The sequence below is a fragment of the Podarcis liolepis genome (genome assembly GCF_965112155.1).
Source record: "Podarcis liolepis genome assembly, chromosome: 5".
Classification (NCBI taxonomy): Eukaryota; Metazoa; Chordata; class Lepidosauria; order Squamata; family Lacertidae; genus Podarcis; species Podarcis liolepis.
The window spans coordinates 97,790,535-97,805,611 of NC_139556.1; the positions used below are offsets into that span (position 1 = coordinate 97,790,535).

The 15,077-nt window shown below is 43.3% G+C and overlaps 1 protein-coding gene and 1 long non-coding RNA gene across 2 annotated transcripts in view; both read right to left on the bottom strand.

The window, feature by feature from the left end:
* The window catches only part of LOC310707302 (cytochrome P450 2J2-like), a 31,506-nt gene extending 17,750 nt beyond the window's left edge, over positions 1 to 13,756 (bottom strand). Inside the window, exons 1-4 of the mRNA XM_083504320.1 lie at positions 13,504 to 13,756; positions 7,099 to 7,255; positions 5,009 to 5,158; positions 4,508 to 4,668 (exon numbers count right to left, since the gene is read on the bottom strand). Of these exons, the coding sequence (XP_083360446.1) occupies positions 4,508 to 4,668; positions 5,009 to 5,158; positions 7,099 to 7,255; positions 13,504 to 13,671 (636 nt within the window). The 5' untranslated portion in view covers positions 13,672 to 13,756. The remainder of the gene's footprint in view (positions 1 to 4,507; positions 4,669 to 5,008; positions 5,159 to 7,098; positions 7,256 to 13,503) is intronic.
* LOC310707549 lies at positions 8,292 to 11,527 on the bottom strand. The gene is made up of 2 exons (XR_014526568.1): positions 10,786 to 11,527; positions 8,292 to 10,393 (listed from the first exon to the last, which is right to left on the bottom strand). It is a non-coding gene; the product is annotated as an uncharacterized lncRNA (long non-coding RNA).
* Positions 13,757 to 15,077: the final 1,321 nt, after the last annotated feature.

Here is a 15,077-nt window from a genome sequence, read left to right on the forward strand (position 1 = left end):
GTACACGCTTGGCATGCTAGGACAGCTCATGGCTCTGTAGAAGAACTACAGACGCTACCCGAGGTCGCTAACGGTTGCCACATTGTAGAATGTGGATGTGCGATGGATTGTGAAGCATGCAGACATGCAAAGGTAAAAGGGTGCAGTTACCCAAAAGTGGATAGGGTAACCGAAAAACCTTTTGAGCTAGTTCACATAGATCTGTTTGGTCCCGTAAAAGAACCAAGTCTGGGAGGGTCAAGGTTTCTGCTCTCGATGCAGGATAATTTTACGCAGAATTCCTGGACCCATGGTCTCAAATCCAGGGATGATGCAGCACAGCTGATCAAAAGGTGGATTGATGAGGTGGAACAAAGGTTTGCCACCAAAGTGCAAGCTGTCACAAGTGACAGAGGTGCTCAATTTACAGGTTCTGCTTTGCAGAAGTTCTTTCGCAAGAAAGGGATACGTCACACAGTGACTTCACCCAATCAGAGGGGGGAGGCAGAGCTACGATGTGAGGCTCTGGTCCAGACTGCAAAGGTGTTGCTGAAGGAGTCTGGGTTGCCACCAAAGTTTTGGCTGGAGGCAATCAGGTATGTGAGCTTCACCTGGAATCGGACCTACAATTCAGTGGTAGGTGACACACCGTTTGGGTTGTTGCATGGCAGGAAACCCCAGATTCATTTTTTGCGCAAGTTTGGGTCGGAAGCATCTGTGCCAGTGGCTAAAGTTTTGCAGGGGCCAGATGGATCCAAGTTCCGGAAAATGATCTTCTGTGGGTATGAGCCAACAGCAAATGCATGGAGGTTCGCGTTCCCATCAGGTGATCAGAGTAAACTGCTGATCAGCAAACACGCTGAGTTCTATGAGCAGGATGAAAAGTCAAAGGCTGCTGTCAAGCGTGATGTTCTCTCAGAGTGTCTCTCTGATTCAGAACAGGAAGGTTCTGAGGGGGAGGAAGAAGCGGCTGAGTCTGCTGATGACGATCAGGTCACTGACCAAGGTCTGGAGCAGGGTGGGGCATCTCCACAAGTTGTTAAAAGGGAGGCCAAGAGTGAGCCCAGTTCTCCTGTGAGTATAATGGAGAGGATTCGAAAACGCTTTAAGTCAGAGGGGGAATCCCGTGATGCTGAGGACACAGTTCCTGGTGGCAGTGAGTCAGAGGTAACATCTGAGTTTGTGCCCAGGCGATCCAGTCGCACAACGAAGGGTGTTCCACCGGAAAGATACCAAGCCACAGGTGCGTTGGTAAGTTTCGCACAGTGTGAACCTGAGAGTTACGTGGATGTTCCACAGGTATTGTCAGAATGTGTGGCAGAGGGGGTATGGGAGTTGGAACTTAAGAGGTTAAGTTGTTCCCATGATGCCTCAGCATTCTGACGTCAGGAATGGAAGCTGGGAGGAGCTCTCCTGTCTGTTCCTCTCCGATCGTTGAGAGAGAGAGGGTGTTTGCCATGTCTGCGAGAAGTCCTGGAAATATCTGAGAAAATGATGCAATAAAAGAGCTGTAAATGGACATTACTGTGCTCTGTGTGTTTGTGGGAAACCGAGTGACAAGTTGCTGCTGTGTTTTACTCTGCTGGGCGTGACGGAGAAGAAGGAGCAGATTCGCGCAGAGGAAGTGTGCCGGACCTGCCGAAGCTGCCATAAAGAGCTAATTGCCGATAGTAAATCAATTAGCACGTCACGGACTAATCAAAATACCTACAAGATGTGGCAGGGGATTCAGCATATTACCAACTACAAACCTAACCTTGGTGCTGTCGACGGTGACCCCTTGCTGGCAGAGGAGCTTAACCTCTTCTTTGCTCGCTTCGAGAAGGAGCCACCTGAGACGCCGGTATTACAGCCACCAGCCCATAGGGGCCCCTCATTCACGGTAGAGGAACATGAGGTGAGACAGGTTTTGAGGATGGCGAATCCGAGGAAGGCGGCTGGACCTGATGGCATCACTGGAAAGGTGTTGAAGGGCTGTGCGGATCAGCTGGCGAGGGTCTTTACTAAGATCTTCAATAAGTCCTTACACCAGTCTATTGTCCCACCCTGCCTGAAGTCGTCAACTATTGTCCCTCTGCCTAAAAAATCCACAATCAGTAGTTTGAATGACTATAGACCAGTTGCACTGACTCCAATCATCATGAAGTGTTTTGAGAAACTGGTGCGCCGTCACATTATTTCCTGTCTTCCATCAACTTTTGACAACTACCAGTTTGCATACAGAGCAAATAGATCCACGGAAGACGCCATCAATACCACTCTCCATGCTGCTCTGTCCCATCTGGAGCAGCCGGGGAGTTATGTGAGGCTGCTGTTTGTGGATTTTAGCTCTGCTTTTAACACTATCCTCCCCCATAGACTGGTGTCCAAGCTAGAGGCGATTGGACTCTCCAACTCCACCTGTCTCTGGGTTTTGGATTTTTTGTCAGAACGTTCCCAGAGGGTTAGAGTAGGGTCACACATGTCCACAGCCCTTAGCCTTAACACCGGCTCACCACAGGGTTGTGTGTTGAGTCCCCTGCTCTACACTCTCTATACGTATGACTGTACAGCCATCTATTCCAGCAACAAAATCATCAAGTTTGCTGACGACACTACGGTGGTAGGGCTCATTTCAGGAGGGGATGAGTCCGCCTATCGGGACGAGGTGGAGCGGCTCTGTGTTTGGTGTGGAGAGAACAATCTGGCTCTTAATACGGCTAAGACCAAGGAACTGGTGGTGGATTACAGGGAAAAAAAGGCGGACATTCAGCCCTTGTATATCAACGGGGAACGGGTGGAGAGGGTGGCGGAATTCAGGTTTTTGGGAGTAGCTATCGATCAGGGCATGACTTGGAGCGCACATACCACTGCTCTGGTGAAGAAGGCCCAGCAGAGAATTTATTTCCTCAGACTTTTAAAGAAGAACAATCTGAGTGAGAGACTGCTGGTGTCCTTCTACCGAGGCTCCATAGAGAGCATTCTTACATACTGTATTTGTGCTTGGTTCTCCAGTTGTACAGCTAGGGAGAGGAAGGTGCTCCAGAAGGTCATAACCACAGCCCAAAGGATTATTGGTCATCCTCTCCCATCTTTGGAAGAACTGTACGGTTCCCGTTGTCTTAGGAAAGCAAATAACATCCTGCAGGATTCATCTCACCCGGGACACGGTCTGTTTGCACTACTGCCTTCTGGCAGGAGATATAGAAGCATCAAGTCAAAGACAAATAGACTGAAAAACAGTTTCTATCCAAGAGCTGTGGCCTTTTTGAATGCTGTAACTCGATAGTGTGACCTGGGAGTTTGATGGGTGTGGTGTGGGTGTGGCTGGAATGTGGTTTGTTTGGTTGTTGTTGTTGTTTTGCTTTTGTTGTTTTAAGGGATGGCATCCAATTTCGTTGCACTTTGTGCAATGTTGCACTTGTGTAATGACAATAAAGAATCTATTCTATTCTATTCTATAAATGTGGAGAAGTGTATTTAACACAGGAAAAATGAAAAACAGGAAAAATGAGAAACTGAAATTGACAGGTCTGCCCATCCCCCAGATCAAAAGGGTTTAGTTGGGTCATTTAGAAGGGAGCTGCTTTTTAGCAGTGAGAGCAACCATTAAAAAAATTCTAGGAAAGGTAGCGTCTGCAGGGCGGGGGGGGGGGGGTCACAGTAGGCACCACCATGGCTGCCACTGCTAAATTCAATCTCACCCCCCCCACCAATTCAAATCAGCAAATTGATTTGCTCCCCCCCCCCCGGGAAAATCAGTGCACCTCTGTTGAATTTAGGGTTGGACTCTTCAACAGTTATTGTAGCACTCTTGAAACATGGGCATTTATGGCTCTCTTGAAATGTTTCCAAAATTTAGAGATGCTCACATCCTCCAATTGTAGTCTTTGCAGTGTAGAGCTTACAGATCCAGCCAGCCAGCCAGGCTTGCTGTCTTTCAGGATAATCCATTCTGTGCCTCATTAGTCCCTGCTTTTCCAAATTATTTCACCCACAGTCTCTCAGGGTTCTGTGGTCATTGAATTTTGGGAGACAATATACCATATTAGGTCCCAGTGCCTCAGGAATATTTTGTCTTTCTTAAAACCTGAAGATCTTAAACTGGTCCATAATAGGGCTGACAATATATTACCTCAGGTTCAGCAAACAAGTCCCATGAGTCTTGATATTAAGTGGGCAGAAAGAAAACAAATGTAATTTACTATGATGGCAACAAAACTACGTAATTCCCTTCTTGAGAAGATTATTATGCTAACCCTGTGGGCTCTAGACAACCTGTTTTGAAGGTCATTGTTCCATTTTTATCCCATCTTTCCTCCAAAGAGTCCCCTGTGGTTGGACATAGTCTCCTTATCTTTAGAATAATCTTGAGAAATGATTTGTGCTATGAGATCGTAAATGGCCCTTATCTTAGATTAGATTTAAACCTAATCTATCTTCTCCAACACTCTATCCTCTATCATAATGGATTCCAGAAGGCTGAATGGGGGCCCTAAGATCCTTGGGAGACCTCTCTGGCTCAGTAGGAATGAAAATGTCTACTCACAGAATGCTGGATGCTGCCTTGAAATTTTAGGACAAGATCCATGGCTTCTATCAGCTTCCGGAACTTTTCATCTTCAAGAGCAAACCGGTACCCAAAAACTACAGCACATATCACGTTGGAGACTGAATTAGTGATGGGCATGGAGGGGTCCAATGGTTGACCTGCAAAATAAAGTTATACTAATGTGAGTTCAGCTGCTCCTGCTCATACTGAGAGTGGGATTTTATGATGGTCAAGAGAAACCCGCTGTGATCTCCAGCACAATAGCGCAGTGTCTCTCACAGAAGGGTGGTGGTTCAAGTCCACCCAGGGACAGCTGTGGTCAGAATTCCTGTATTGCAGGGGATTTGACTAGATGACTCTCTGGGTCCCTTCCAAGTCTACCATTTTGTGATTCTAAAGCATATTACATTCCTTTCCAAAATGGACAGAGGCAGTACACATAGATTTCTGCAGACTGGAAAATAAGGAAACCCATCACCATCACCTAGGATCATGTACCCTTTGAACTTGCAATGACCTCCACAAGCTGACGGGCCTCCTCTGCTATTTGGTGCTCCATGCCTTTCTTCCCCAGCCCCAGCTTCCGCATAGTAACCACTCCAAGCCGTCTCTGTTGCTTCCAGACGTGACCATTTGATAATATAATACCTATGGGAAATCATTGAGAAATTATTATTTACAGAAATTAATGTAAATAATTAAGTTGTCAGCCTGGAAGAAACTATGTTCACTGAAGTTAATGTCCTTGAAGAATTAGCAAAGAATTAGAAGATGATGCAGAATCCGTCTCATAGTATTATATGGGTATCTCTACGATATTGGCGTAACAGAACCTCACTTTCTATTGCCTTTTGTCATTCAGAAATTCATTATTCATTATTGTGTGATAACAGAACAGAAGTCAGGTGGTCCCAGAAGTCCCTGCACTTTACAGTATCAGAAAAACGTGAGATCTCCAGATATGTGATATCTACGATGGGGGATTTTGTCTAGCATTTAAAATCATGGAAAACTCAGGTGATACCTGCAAGTTCAGTCTTTGTTGCACAAAGAACCAGTGTTGATAAAGATAAACCCAACTCCTTCTGTGGCATTAGCTATCCCTCCCAGTTTGGTGTCATCTGCAAATTTGATGAGCATCCTCTCAATTCCTCCATCCAAGTCATTTATAAAGACATTGAACAACAACATGCCCAGGTAAGAACCTTGCAGCACCCCCTTGTACTCCTTTCCAAAGTGATGAGGAACTATTAATGAATTTGGGTTCTGTCAGTCATCCAGCTAAAAATCCACCTAACAAGTACCTCATTCATGCCACATTTTAGCAACTTCCTTGCAAGAATATAATGGGGGGTTTTGTCTTTGACTTCTGGGAAATGAAATTGCCAGCAAGGCAATGGAGGAATTTGCCGGACCTTACATTCTTGGCAGAGTTTGAGTTCCAACAGATATCAGGGAAATTGAAGTCTCCCATGACTCTCATTTTTTGAATGTTTGGTATTCTGTTCTAGGGAGGCAGCATCTAAGTCTTCAGTCTGGTTTGGCAGTCTATAGCAGAGTCCCACAGTAAGGTCACTGATGTTTCCCTCTTATACAGTTTTTACCCATATAGTCTTAATCTACTTTCCTTGCTCAGGGTCCCTTCAACAGGTATATACTTTGTATTGTTTTTCACTCATATTTAGTTGTTGTTTCTGCACTGTTTTAAAACCATTTTAGCTGTTTTTATATGTCTATATGTTGCTGTGAGACATTCAAGCAGAAGGCAATTGATAAATTAATAAGTGACGATGATGGTGACTGCCCACTGGGTCTACCCTAAGTACCACCAAATTTGCCAACAAAGGTCCGTATAGTAAAAGCTATGGTTTTCCCAGTAGTAATGTATGGAAGTGAGAGCTGGACCATAAAGAAGGCTGATCGACAAAGAATTGATGCTTTTGATGGTATCTGCAGGAGGCCCTCACCCACAGAGTCTGGTTATTGACTAGGTATATAAGGAATGAGATGATCTTTTGAGTATCTTGATCCCAAGTTGTATATGCCTTTATACACCAAAACCAAGATCATTAAATTATTCTGTGAGCCACCCCAATATTTTTTGACGAAGGGCGGTATATAAATTTAATAAATAAAATAGAATAAACCCAGTAGCTAATTGGCAGCCAGTGGAATTCTTTCAACAGTGGCGTAACATGTTGGCTGTTCCTGCCCCCATGAGCAGTTGACCCATTGCATTATTCATCAGCTGCAGCTTCTGGACTAATCGCAAGGGCAGCCCCTAATAACAAACATTGCAGTAATCCAACCTGGAGGTTACTAGTGCATGAATGGCAGTAGTTAGGCTATCCATAAAACACTTGCTAGAGGATTGGGTTGCATCTAGGTAAGTTTTAGAGAAGACTCATGGAAATTAATAGACCTTCATTAGCCATGCACATTAATTACAATGGGTCTACTGTAGGACTAGCATTGGCTCCAACAACCCATTTCCTGCAGTTAATAGAGAAGCTTTGTTTATCCAGACAGTCATTTAAATTTTTCTCTGGGGGAAATGCCAGTAGATTATCTGATTCTTCACTACTCACCTTCTCCTTTTGTGCTAAAGAAAGCCGATACTGGTCGCTCTTCAAATTGTTCAGAGTGGTCAATGAGAGCTTCTTTCACTGCTTGGAATCCAGACAGGACTACAAGGGGTATATGTCCCATCCACATGGTGTAAACGTTTCCATATTGCTTTGCCATCTACCATTTGGGTCAAAAGAGAGGAGAGGAACGTTATGTTCAAAGTAAACAGGTGGCTATTTCAACTTAACACATGAGCTCCAGCCTTCCTTACCTCTACAGCTTCTCACAGCTTCTTTTGCCAGCATCTCCCTCCCTCCCTCCCTCCCTCCCTTCCCAACCCATTTGTTTTACTCTCTCTTGCACATTTTGTGCAGGGATGTGGAAACTGGAGCCCACCAGTGACTGTAGAACTGCAACTCCCTGCCCATTGGCCATGATGGTTGGAGCAGATGGGCATTGTAGTCTGGAGGGCACCAGGTTGGCATAAACTAGGCTAGAGCACTGGGTCAGGTTTCTGACCCACGGTGGGTCACAGCAGGAGCATCGCCACCAGACAAATATATGGTAAGGAATTAAAAAGAGGTCTCCCAAATATATCTCTGGGCTAGAAATTATTACCAATTTCAGATGTTTTAAAAGTTATGTTCTTATCTGATGGCTGAGTAGTCTTGTATTCTTTGAATTGTTTTCTCTGGGGAAAAAATGGCTTATAAATGGCTTAAATAAACAAATAAATAAAAGAAAATATGGACTGACAAGGAGTGAATTCTTGCGGAGAAGGCAATGGAAAACTACCTGTTTTGATTTTCTATCTAGCTTAGATTGCTGCAATGTGTTATACATAGGGCTGCATCTAAAAATGGTTCAGAAATTTCAGATAGTGCAGAATTCAGTGGCCAGGTTGCTCATCAGGAGAAGACTGAGCATATTACACTGATTCTGCTCTGACTGCGTTGGCTGCCAATTAGTTTCTGGGCCCAATTAAAAGTATTGGTTTTGATCTACAAAGCCTTAGGATCTCAGTACCTCAAGGACTGCCTCTCCCCATATGATCTGATCAGGACCCTGCAATCATCATCTGGGGCTCATCTTTGTGTGCTTCCTCTACAAGAGGTCCAAGGGATGGCAACACAAAAACTGGCATTTTCTGTAGTCTCTCCTTTTTGTGGAATGTTCTCCCAAGGGAGGTTTAGCTGATGCCTTCATTATACACTTTTAGGTGTTTAAGACGAAACTGTTGCTCTTCAACCAGACCTCTTGCTGATTAACATCTTATACCTTTTCAAAATTTGTTTGTGGGAAGGGTTACTGGTTTGTTAGTTTTTTGTTCTTGTTTTTATCGTGTGTTTCATGTATGTTGTATTCTGTTGTTGTTGTTTAGTCGTTTAGTCGTGTCCGACTCTTCATGACCCCATGGACCAGAGCACGCCAGGCACTCCTGTCTTCCACTGCCTCCTGCAGTTTGGTCAAACTCATGCTGGTAGCTTCAAGAACACTGTCCAACCATCTCGTCCTCTGCCATCCCCTTCTCCTTGTGCCCTCAATATGGAGCAGGAACCGGCAAGCCACTCCAGTATCCCTGCCAAGAAAACTCCATGGACAAAGACAACAGGCATGTTGTATTCTAACTTATAGAAAACACCTGAAGACAGCCTTGTATTGGGAAGTTTTTAACATTTGACGTTGTATTATGTTTTTATATTCTGCTGGAAGCCACCCAGAGTGGCTGGAGATACCTAGCCAGATGGGTGGGGTATAAATAATAAAATTATTATTAATTATTATTATTATTATTAGGTTGTGAACTGCTCTGAGCTGTGGATTAAGGGTGATATTTATAAATTAAATGACTAATAATAGCTACATGTGAGCGACAAGCTCCTTCATTTTCTTGGAAAGAGATGATGAGCTCCTACTTCATTGCCAAGAGAACTTTTGTAGGGGTCAGATGGGATTACCATGAGGAATTATAAAATATACATCAAGCCATCGTGTCCACGATGAAAGCATTGTGTTGACTGGGTTTGATATATTGACGATAATTTCTTATTAAATCCCATAAGATTCTACATTCATGCCCTTTTCATGCCCTTTTGCCTCTAATGCCCATTCCTCTCTTCTTCACGAGTCACGTACACAGCAGCTCAGCAGTTGCTTCACCAGGCAGGCATCCTGGGCCATAAAGATTGTGGGCAAGCTTATTTGAAGCAGCTCTCTAATGTATATTAATCTTAGGATGTTAATCTTAGGGCCAGGAAACAGATCTCACATGAAGGTGATACTGATTGCTATCCTCCTGGCCATCCGCCTTATCATGTGTACTGATTGTTTATTACCTCCGGGGTTGCCAGATTCTCTTCTTTGTACTTCTGTTCTTTGTTTACCCCAGAAATATTTGTGCTTAATTAGTTTTAGTAGTTTAACTTTCTCCCCATGTGGGTTTGTGGAAATACTCAGAAGAAATCTGATTGGTTATTACAAACACTCTGTAAAAAGTTCTTTTGTGAATAAAACGGCTTGGGCCAGGGGCGGCTGCAGAATCGGACAAGCACAGAGAGACACGATTATATGCACCCTTCCCAGAGTCTTGCTGGTTCAAGCCTCTGTGTGTATTCTTATTAATCAGAGTTCAATCCTTCCTTTACTTTGCGAACACAACAACTTTGTGCCCAGTAATCTGTTGGAAGGGGGGAGGTTCCCAGCATTCTAGGTCATAGGCAGAATACAATGGAAGAGAAGGAAGACAAGTTCCAGAGCTTATTCTAATAAACTGTTTGATTAGCTCAGCTTTTGTTTTGCAAGATGTGTTTCAGAGATAAGCCTCCTTAATCCAGCAGCTACAAGCAAGGTACACAGTAATAATATTAAAACTAATGTAAAAGGACAAGGTTCTTATTAATATTGAAAGGCACAAAACCATGTAAACAAGGTCAGTTATATTAGAATAATTAGGGCATGGGTAGCTAAGTGAAATCAGCAACATGCCAAAAAGTTGCTGCATTTTCTATATGGCAAGTGTTGAATTGTAAATAGTAGCATGATCAGCCTGTGAGCTTCCTGTCCCAGTGCCATTTCTTTCACAGTGGCAGTCAAGGGCAAAGTTTGTAATACAATGCTCTGGGCGAGAACCAAATTTGTCACCCCCAAATAGACCTTCGCAGTTAAGGATCTTCTCAGTTTTGCACACACAACCTCGGTGCCCTCAGTGCTGGACCTCAGTGGAGGCTGAATGATGGGGGCGGAGGTGCTCCTTCAGGTATACTGGGCCGAGGCCATTTAGGGCTTTAAAGGTCAGCACCAACACTTTGAATTGTGCTCAGAAATGTACTGGGAACCAACCAAGGGAGAGAGACGGTGGAAGAAGATTGGAAGAAATTCAAAATTTATCTTAAGAAATATTCCAAAGTTAATGAGTGCTAAAATGTTGAGGGTATAGAAAAAAGGGGATTACAGCTGTAAAAGGTTAAGTAAAAGAAAAGAACAAGGGAAAATTAGATAAACTTAAGGGGGAGGATTTGCTGAAACTAATTTGGAAATTGGGATGCAGAAAGGGGAGGTATGGGGAAGTCGGTGAAGTAAGGTTTAAGAAAAAAGGATTCGAAATTATACATGTTTGTTTATGTGTTTGTATGTTTGTATTGTGTATTGTGTATTGTTTGTGTTTACATAAATTGTGAAAAACCAATAAAAAATTTATTTAAAAAAACCCCAGAAATGTACTGGGAACCAATGTAGGTCTTTAAGGTCTGGTGCAATATGGTCTCAGCTGCCACTCCCAGTCACCAGTCTGGCTGCCGCATTCTGGATTGGTTATAGTTTCTGGGTCACCTTCAAAGGTAGTCCTACATAGAGTGCATTGCAGTAATCCAAGCAGGAGATAACTAGAGCACGCACCACTCTGGTGAGACAGTCTGCAGGCAGGTAGGGCCTCAGCCTGCGTACCAGATGGAGATAGGAGACAGCTGCCCTGGACACAGAATTGACCTGCACCTCCATGGAAAATTGTCAGTCCAAAATGACTCCCAGGCTGCACACCTGGTCTTTCAGGGGCACAGTTACCCCATTCAGGATACCTGCTCGCCCCCTGCCCTCCAAAAACAGTACTTCTGTCTTGTCAGGATTTAGCCTCAATCTGTTAGCTGCCATCCAACCTCCAACCAATCTGAGAATGCTGAAAGCATAGAGTTAGGTTACCGTAACTTCTGTCATAGAGCTTCAGTATGCTGACGACAACGTAGTGTGCACACACACAGAGGATGACCTCCAAACCATCTTAAATATCTTCACAGAAGCTTACGAAAATCTTGCCCTATCGCTCAACATCCAAAAACCAAAAAAACCAAAGTGCTGCACCAACAAGTACAAAACAACCCCTCTGCAGCACCACAAGTCCAACTCAATGGTGCAATGTTGGAAAATGTTGATCATTTCTCCTACCTGGGCAATTATCTTTCCCAGCATTCTCCCAGCTGAAGTGTAGAGTGTTTAAGGACCAGGACATTCGCAGGGATATCAAAATGCTTGTTTACAAAGCTATTGTACTACCAACTTTACTGCATGCTTGTGAAATATGGACCACTTATAAATGCCATCTCCAATTCCTCGAAAGATTCCATCAATGGTGTCTCAAAATGTTTTTACACTTCACTTGTGAAAACAGGCAAACTAATGCCAGTGTACCGGAAGAAGCAAAGATCACCATTGTCGAAGCAATGATTCTTCAACATCAACTTCATTGGACTGGTATCTTCCAAAGCGACTACTCTATTCTGAACTAAAAAATGGAAAGTGTAATGCCAGTGGTCAACAGAAGAGCCTTAAAGACTCTCTCAAGGCAAATCTTAAAAACGTAGTATAAACACTGACAACTGGGAAACAGTGGCCTGCGAGCTCTCCAGTTGGAGAACAGCCTTTACCAAAGGTGTCATGGGCTTTGAAGACACTCAAACTCAAGACAAAAGGGAGAAACTTGCTAAGAGGAAGGCATGCTTGGCAATCCTCGTCATGATCAACTCCCACCCAGAAACCTATGTCTCCATTGTGGAAGGTTGTATGGATCCAGAATAGGCCTCCACAGTCACTTACAGACTCACTGTTAAGTCTATGTTCATGGAAGACAAACTTACTTGGCTACAGGTGATGGAAGAAGAAGGAGGAGGAGTTGCTCTTGGTGAGATTATTACCTGGAGATTAGTGTTTACTGCCGAGATCCATTAAGAATGATTTGCTATTTTATTAAAAGTGTTTCTAGTTTGAGTGACCAATATGAAGATTTTCCAAGGCTTAAGAAATTGAGTAGCATATGCAGGTTAGTATCTGTTGAAAGGTTGCCATGAATGAATGCTGCGGACCTACGTTCCCTGTCATTTTTTAATGCCTTTTCTTAAATGTATCTGTTTGGTGCTGTGGGGTTTAGATATGATGTGCATATGCACCAGAAGTGATAGCTCCAAAAGACTTGAAAAATGCGGGCAAAGATTTTCATGTTAAATCTCTGGTTAGTCATAATCATAAGTGTTATGCGCTTCCTCAGTGTAACAGTATACAACTTACATTTCTGATTTGTGATTTTTGAATGGACATTTTCATCTTTTATACGGTTTTGTGGTTTTCAGTATTATTAATAATGACCTTTTATATTATTGCTATTATTTGTATTACGGATAGCTTCTGACAAAGGAATGATTTGCTCTAGGAAATTGCTCTAGGAAACAAAAGAAGTTTATCTCTAAAATGCATCCAACTAAACATACAGTTGGGCTAAATAAACAGTTCATTACAAGAAATTCAAGAGCCCCAAATCCTCCTCTTCTTCCATCATCATTCTATCAAACCTGAGGTACCACTGTATAATGGAGAGCAAGTGGTGAGTGGGCAGCGCCAAATTTTAGCGCTGCACAGGGAGCCACTGAAATTCGAGAGCCCCAAATCCTCCTCTTCTTCCATCATTGTTCTATCAAACTTTTATCTGCATGGCAGCTGCTAGGTCTGCCTGTGTATGGCCTATATAACACAGCGGCAGTGGCAGGAATGAACTAATTCAGATTCACAGATTCACAGAATTAATTCCAAAATCTCTGAATTGCTTTTGTTTTCTTTTGTTTGTTTGTTTATTAAATTTGTTAGTTACTTTTACTTGCCCTTATTACACCTGAAAGTAGTTTGTAAAAATTCTGGGTGACTTGAAAAGGAATTAAGTTACTTTTGCAATGGAACCTTGGGTGATTTTTAATTAAATTCAGTTTTAATTTTAATTCAGTGATTTTTAAGTGTAGGAGTTTCATCGCATTTAATTGTGTATTAAATTGTGGCCCTTGCAGTTAGCATTTAAACCCATGGTACTGTTTAATCTTAAATACCAGAATGGTTGGGGAAAATTGATAAAACAATTATTGACATTAGACTGAGTTATTACTAAGAAGTACCTTAATGAAAGTATCTTCACGAAGCTTCGCCCCGGATTTCCACAAAGTTCCAATGAGAGGAAGCGGAAAAGGTCCTGGAGGATATTGCCTGTGTGACCAGAGTTGTTTCAGGAAGTGCAGAATCAGAAGAACCACCAGGACAGCAATCAAAAATGCCCGTATCTCCATCCTTCTCTTTCACCTTGTTTCTTTAGGGACGCCTGGTTAGGTTCAACTCTCCTTCTTCAAGAGCTTTTTGATCCCTCAGAGACCTTGGCATTTCTCTCTCTCTTTATATACTCCATTACTAAAAGCAATAAAGCAACAAAGGTTCTGACATCCCATCAAATAGCCCTGTAATGAGATCTCGAGGCACGCACCACAGCCGGACTCTATAATCATTCTTATGTGTGTCACTCAAATGTCAGGGGGTGGTGTTTAATATGAATTGCAATTAGAATTCTAGGTAGTGTAAGACTGATTTGTGCCACAAACATTCGGGGAAATGTTACAGATAGGTAGCCGTGTTGGTCTGCCATAGTCAAAATTAAAAAAATCCTTCCAGTAGCACCTTAAAGACCAACTAAGTTAGTTCTTGGTATGAGCTTTCGTGTGCATGCACACTTCTTCAGTTATCTGAAGAAGTGTGCATGCACACGAAAGCTCATACCAAGAACTAACTTAGTTGGTCTTTAAGGTGCTACTGGAAGGATTTTTTTAATTCGGGGAAATGCATACCATACATTCATGAAATTAAAAAAGTATGTGAGAAAAGGCCTGCTGGATCAGACCAATCAGTCCTATTGAGTGCAAGTGCCCAAGGGAAGCCCTCAGGCACGACATGAAGGCAATATCCCTCACCCACTATTGTTCTCCAGTATTTGCAGCATCTGATCCTGGAAATCTGGCATTGTCCAAGGGTGCAATGGGAAGCCTGAGCCCCCCACCCACCCACTTGCTGCCTCCTTGTTCACGAGGTGGTTCCCTATTTTTCTCCCTTGAAAAGTACATAGAGCTAAAGGAGGAAGCTGGGACATGGGCCTGCTTTCCCGCATCTTCTTTCTGCTCCATGTGTACTGGATCCAACTTTGGAAAAGCAAAGTGTGTATGGGCACATTCTCCTTCTCTCCTTCTCCTTTGGTGGTGGTGGGGGGGGCTCATCTGGGAGCCAAGTGCATGGTGCTCATAGGCAGGGATAGACAACCTAAGGCCCAGGGGCTGGATGCATCCCAATTGCCTTCTCAATCCGGCCCGCAGACGGTCCAGGAATCAGCATGTTTTTACATAAGTAGAATATGTCCTTTTATTTAAAATGCATCTCTGGGTTATTTGTGGGGCCCGCCTGGTGTTTTTACATGAGTAGAATGTGTGCTTTTATTTAAAATTCATCTCTGTGGTTATTTGTGGGGCATAGGAATTCGTTCATCCCCCCCAAAAAATATATAGTCTAGCCCACCACATGGTCTGAGGGACGGTGGACTGGCCCACGGCTGGAAAAGGTTGCTGACCCCTGCAACTAATCCCAAATTCCCAAGGTGTCCATGGGCCTAAAAAGGTTTGTGATCCCTCCTGGAAATGGAAGAGGATCATCATGA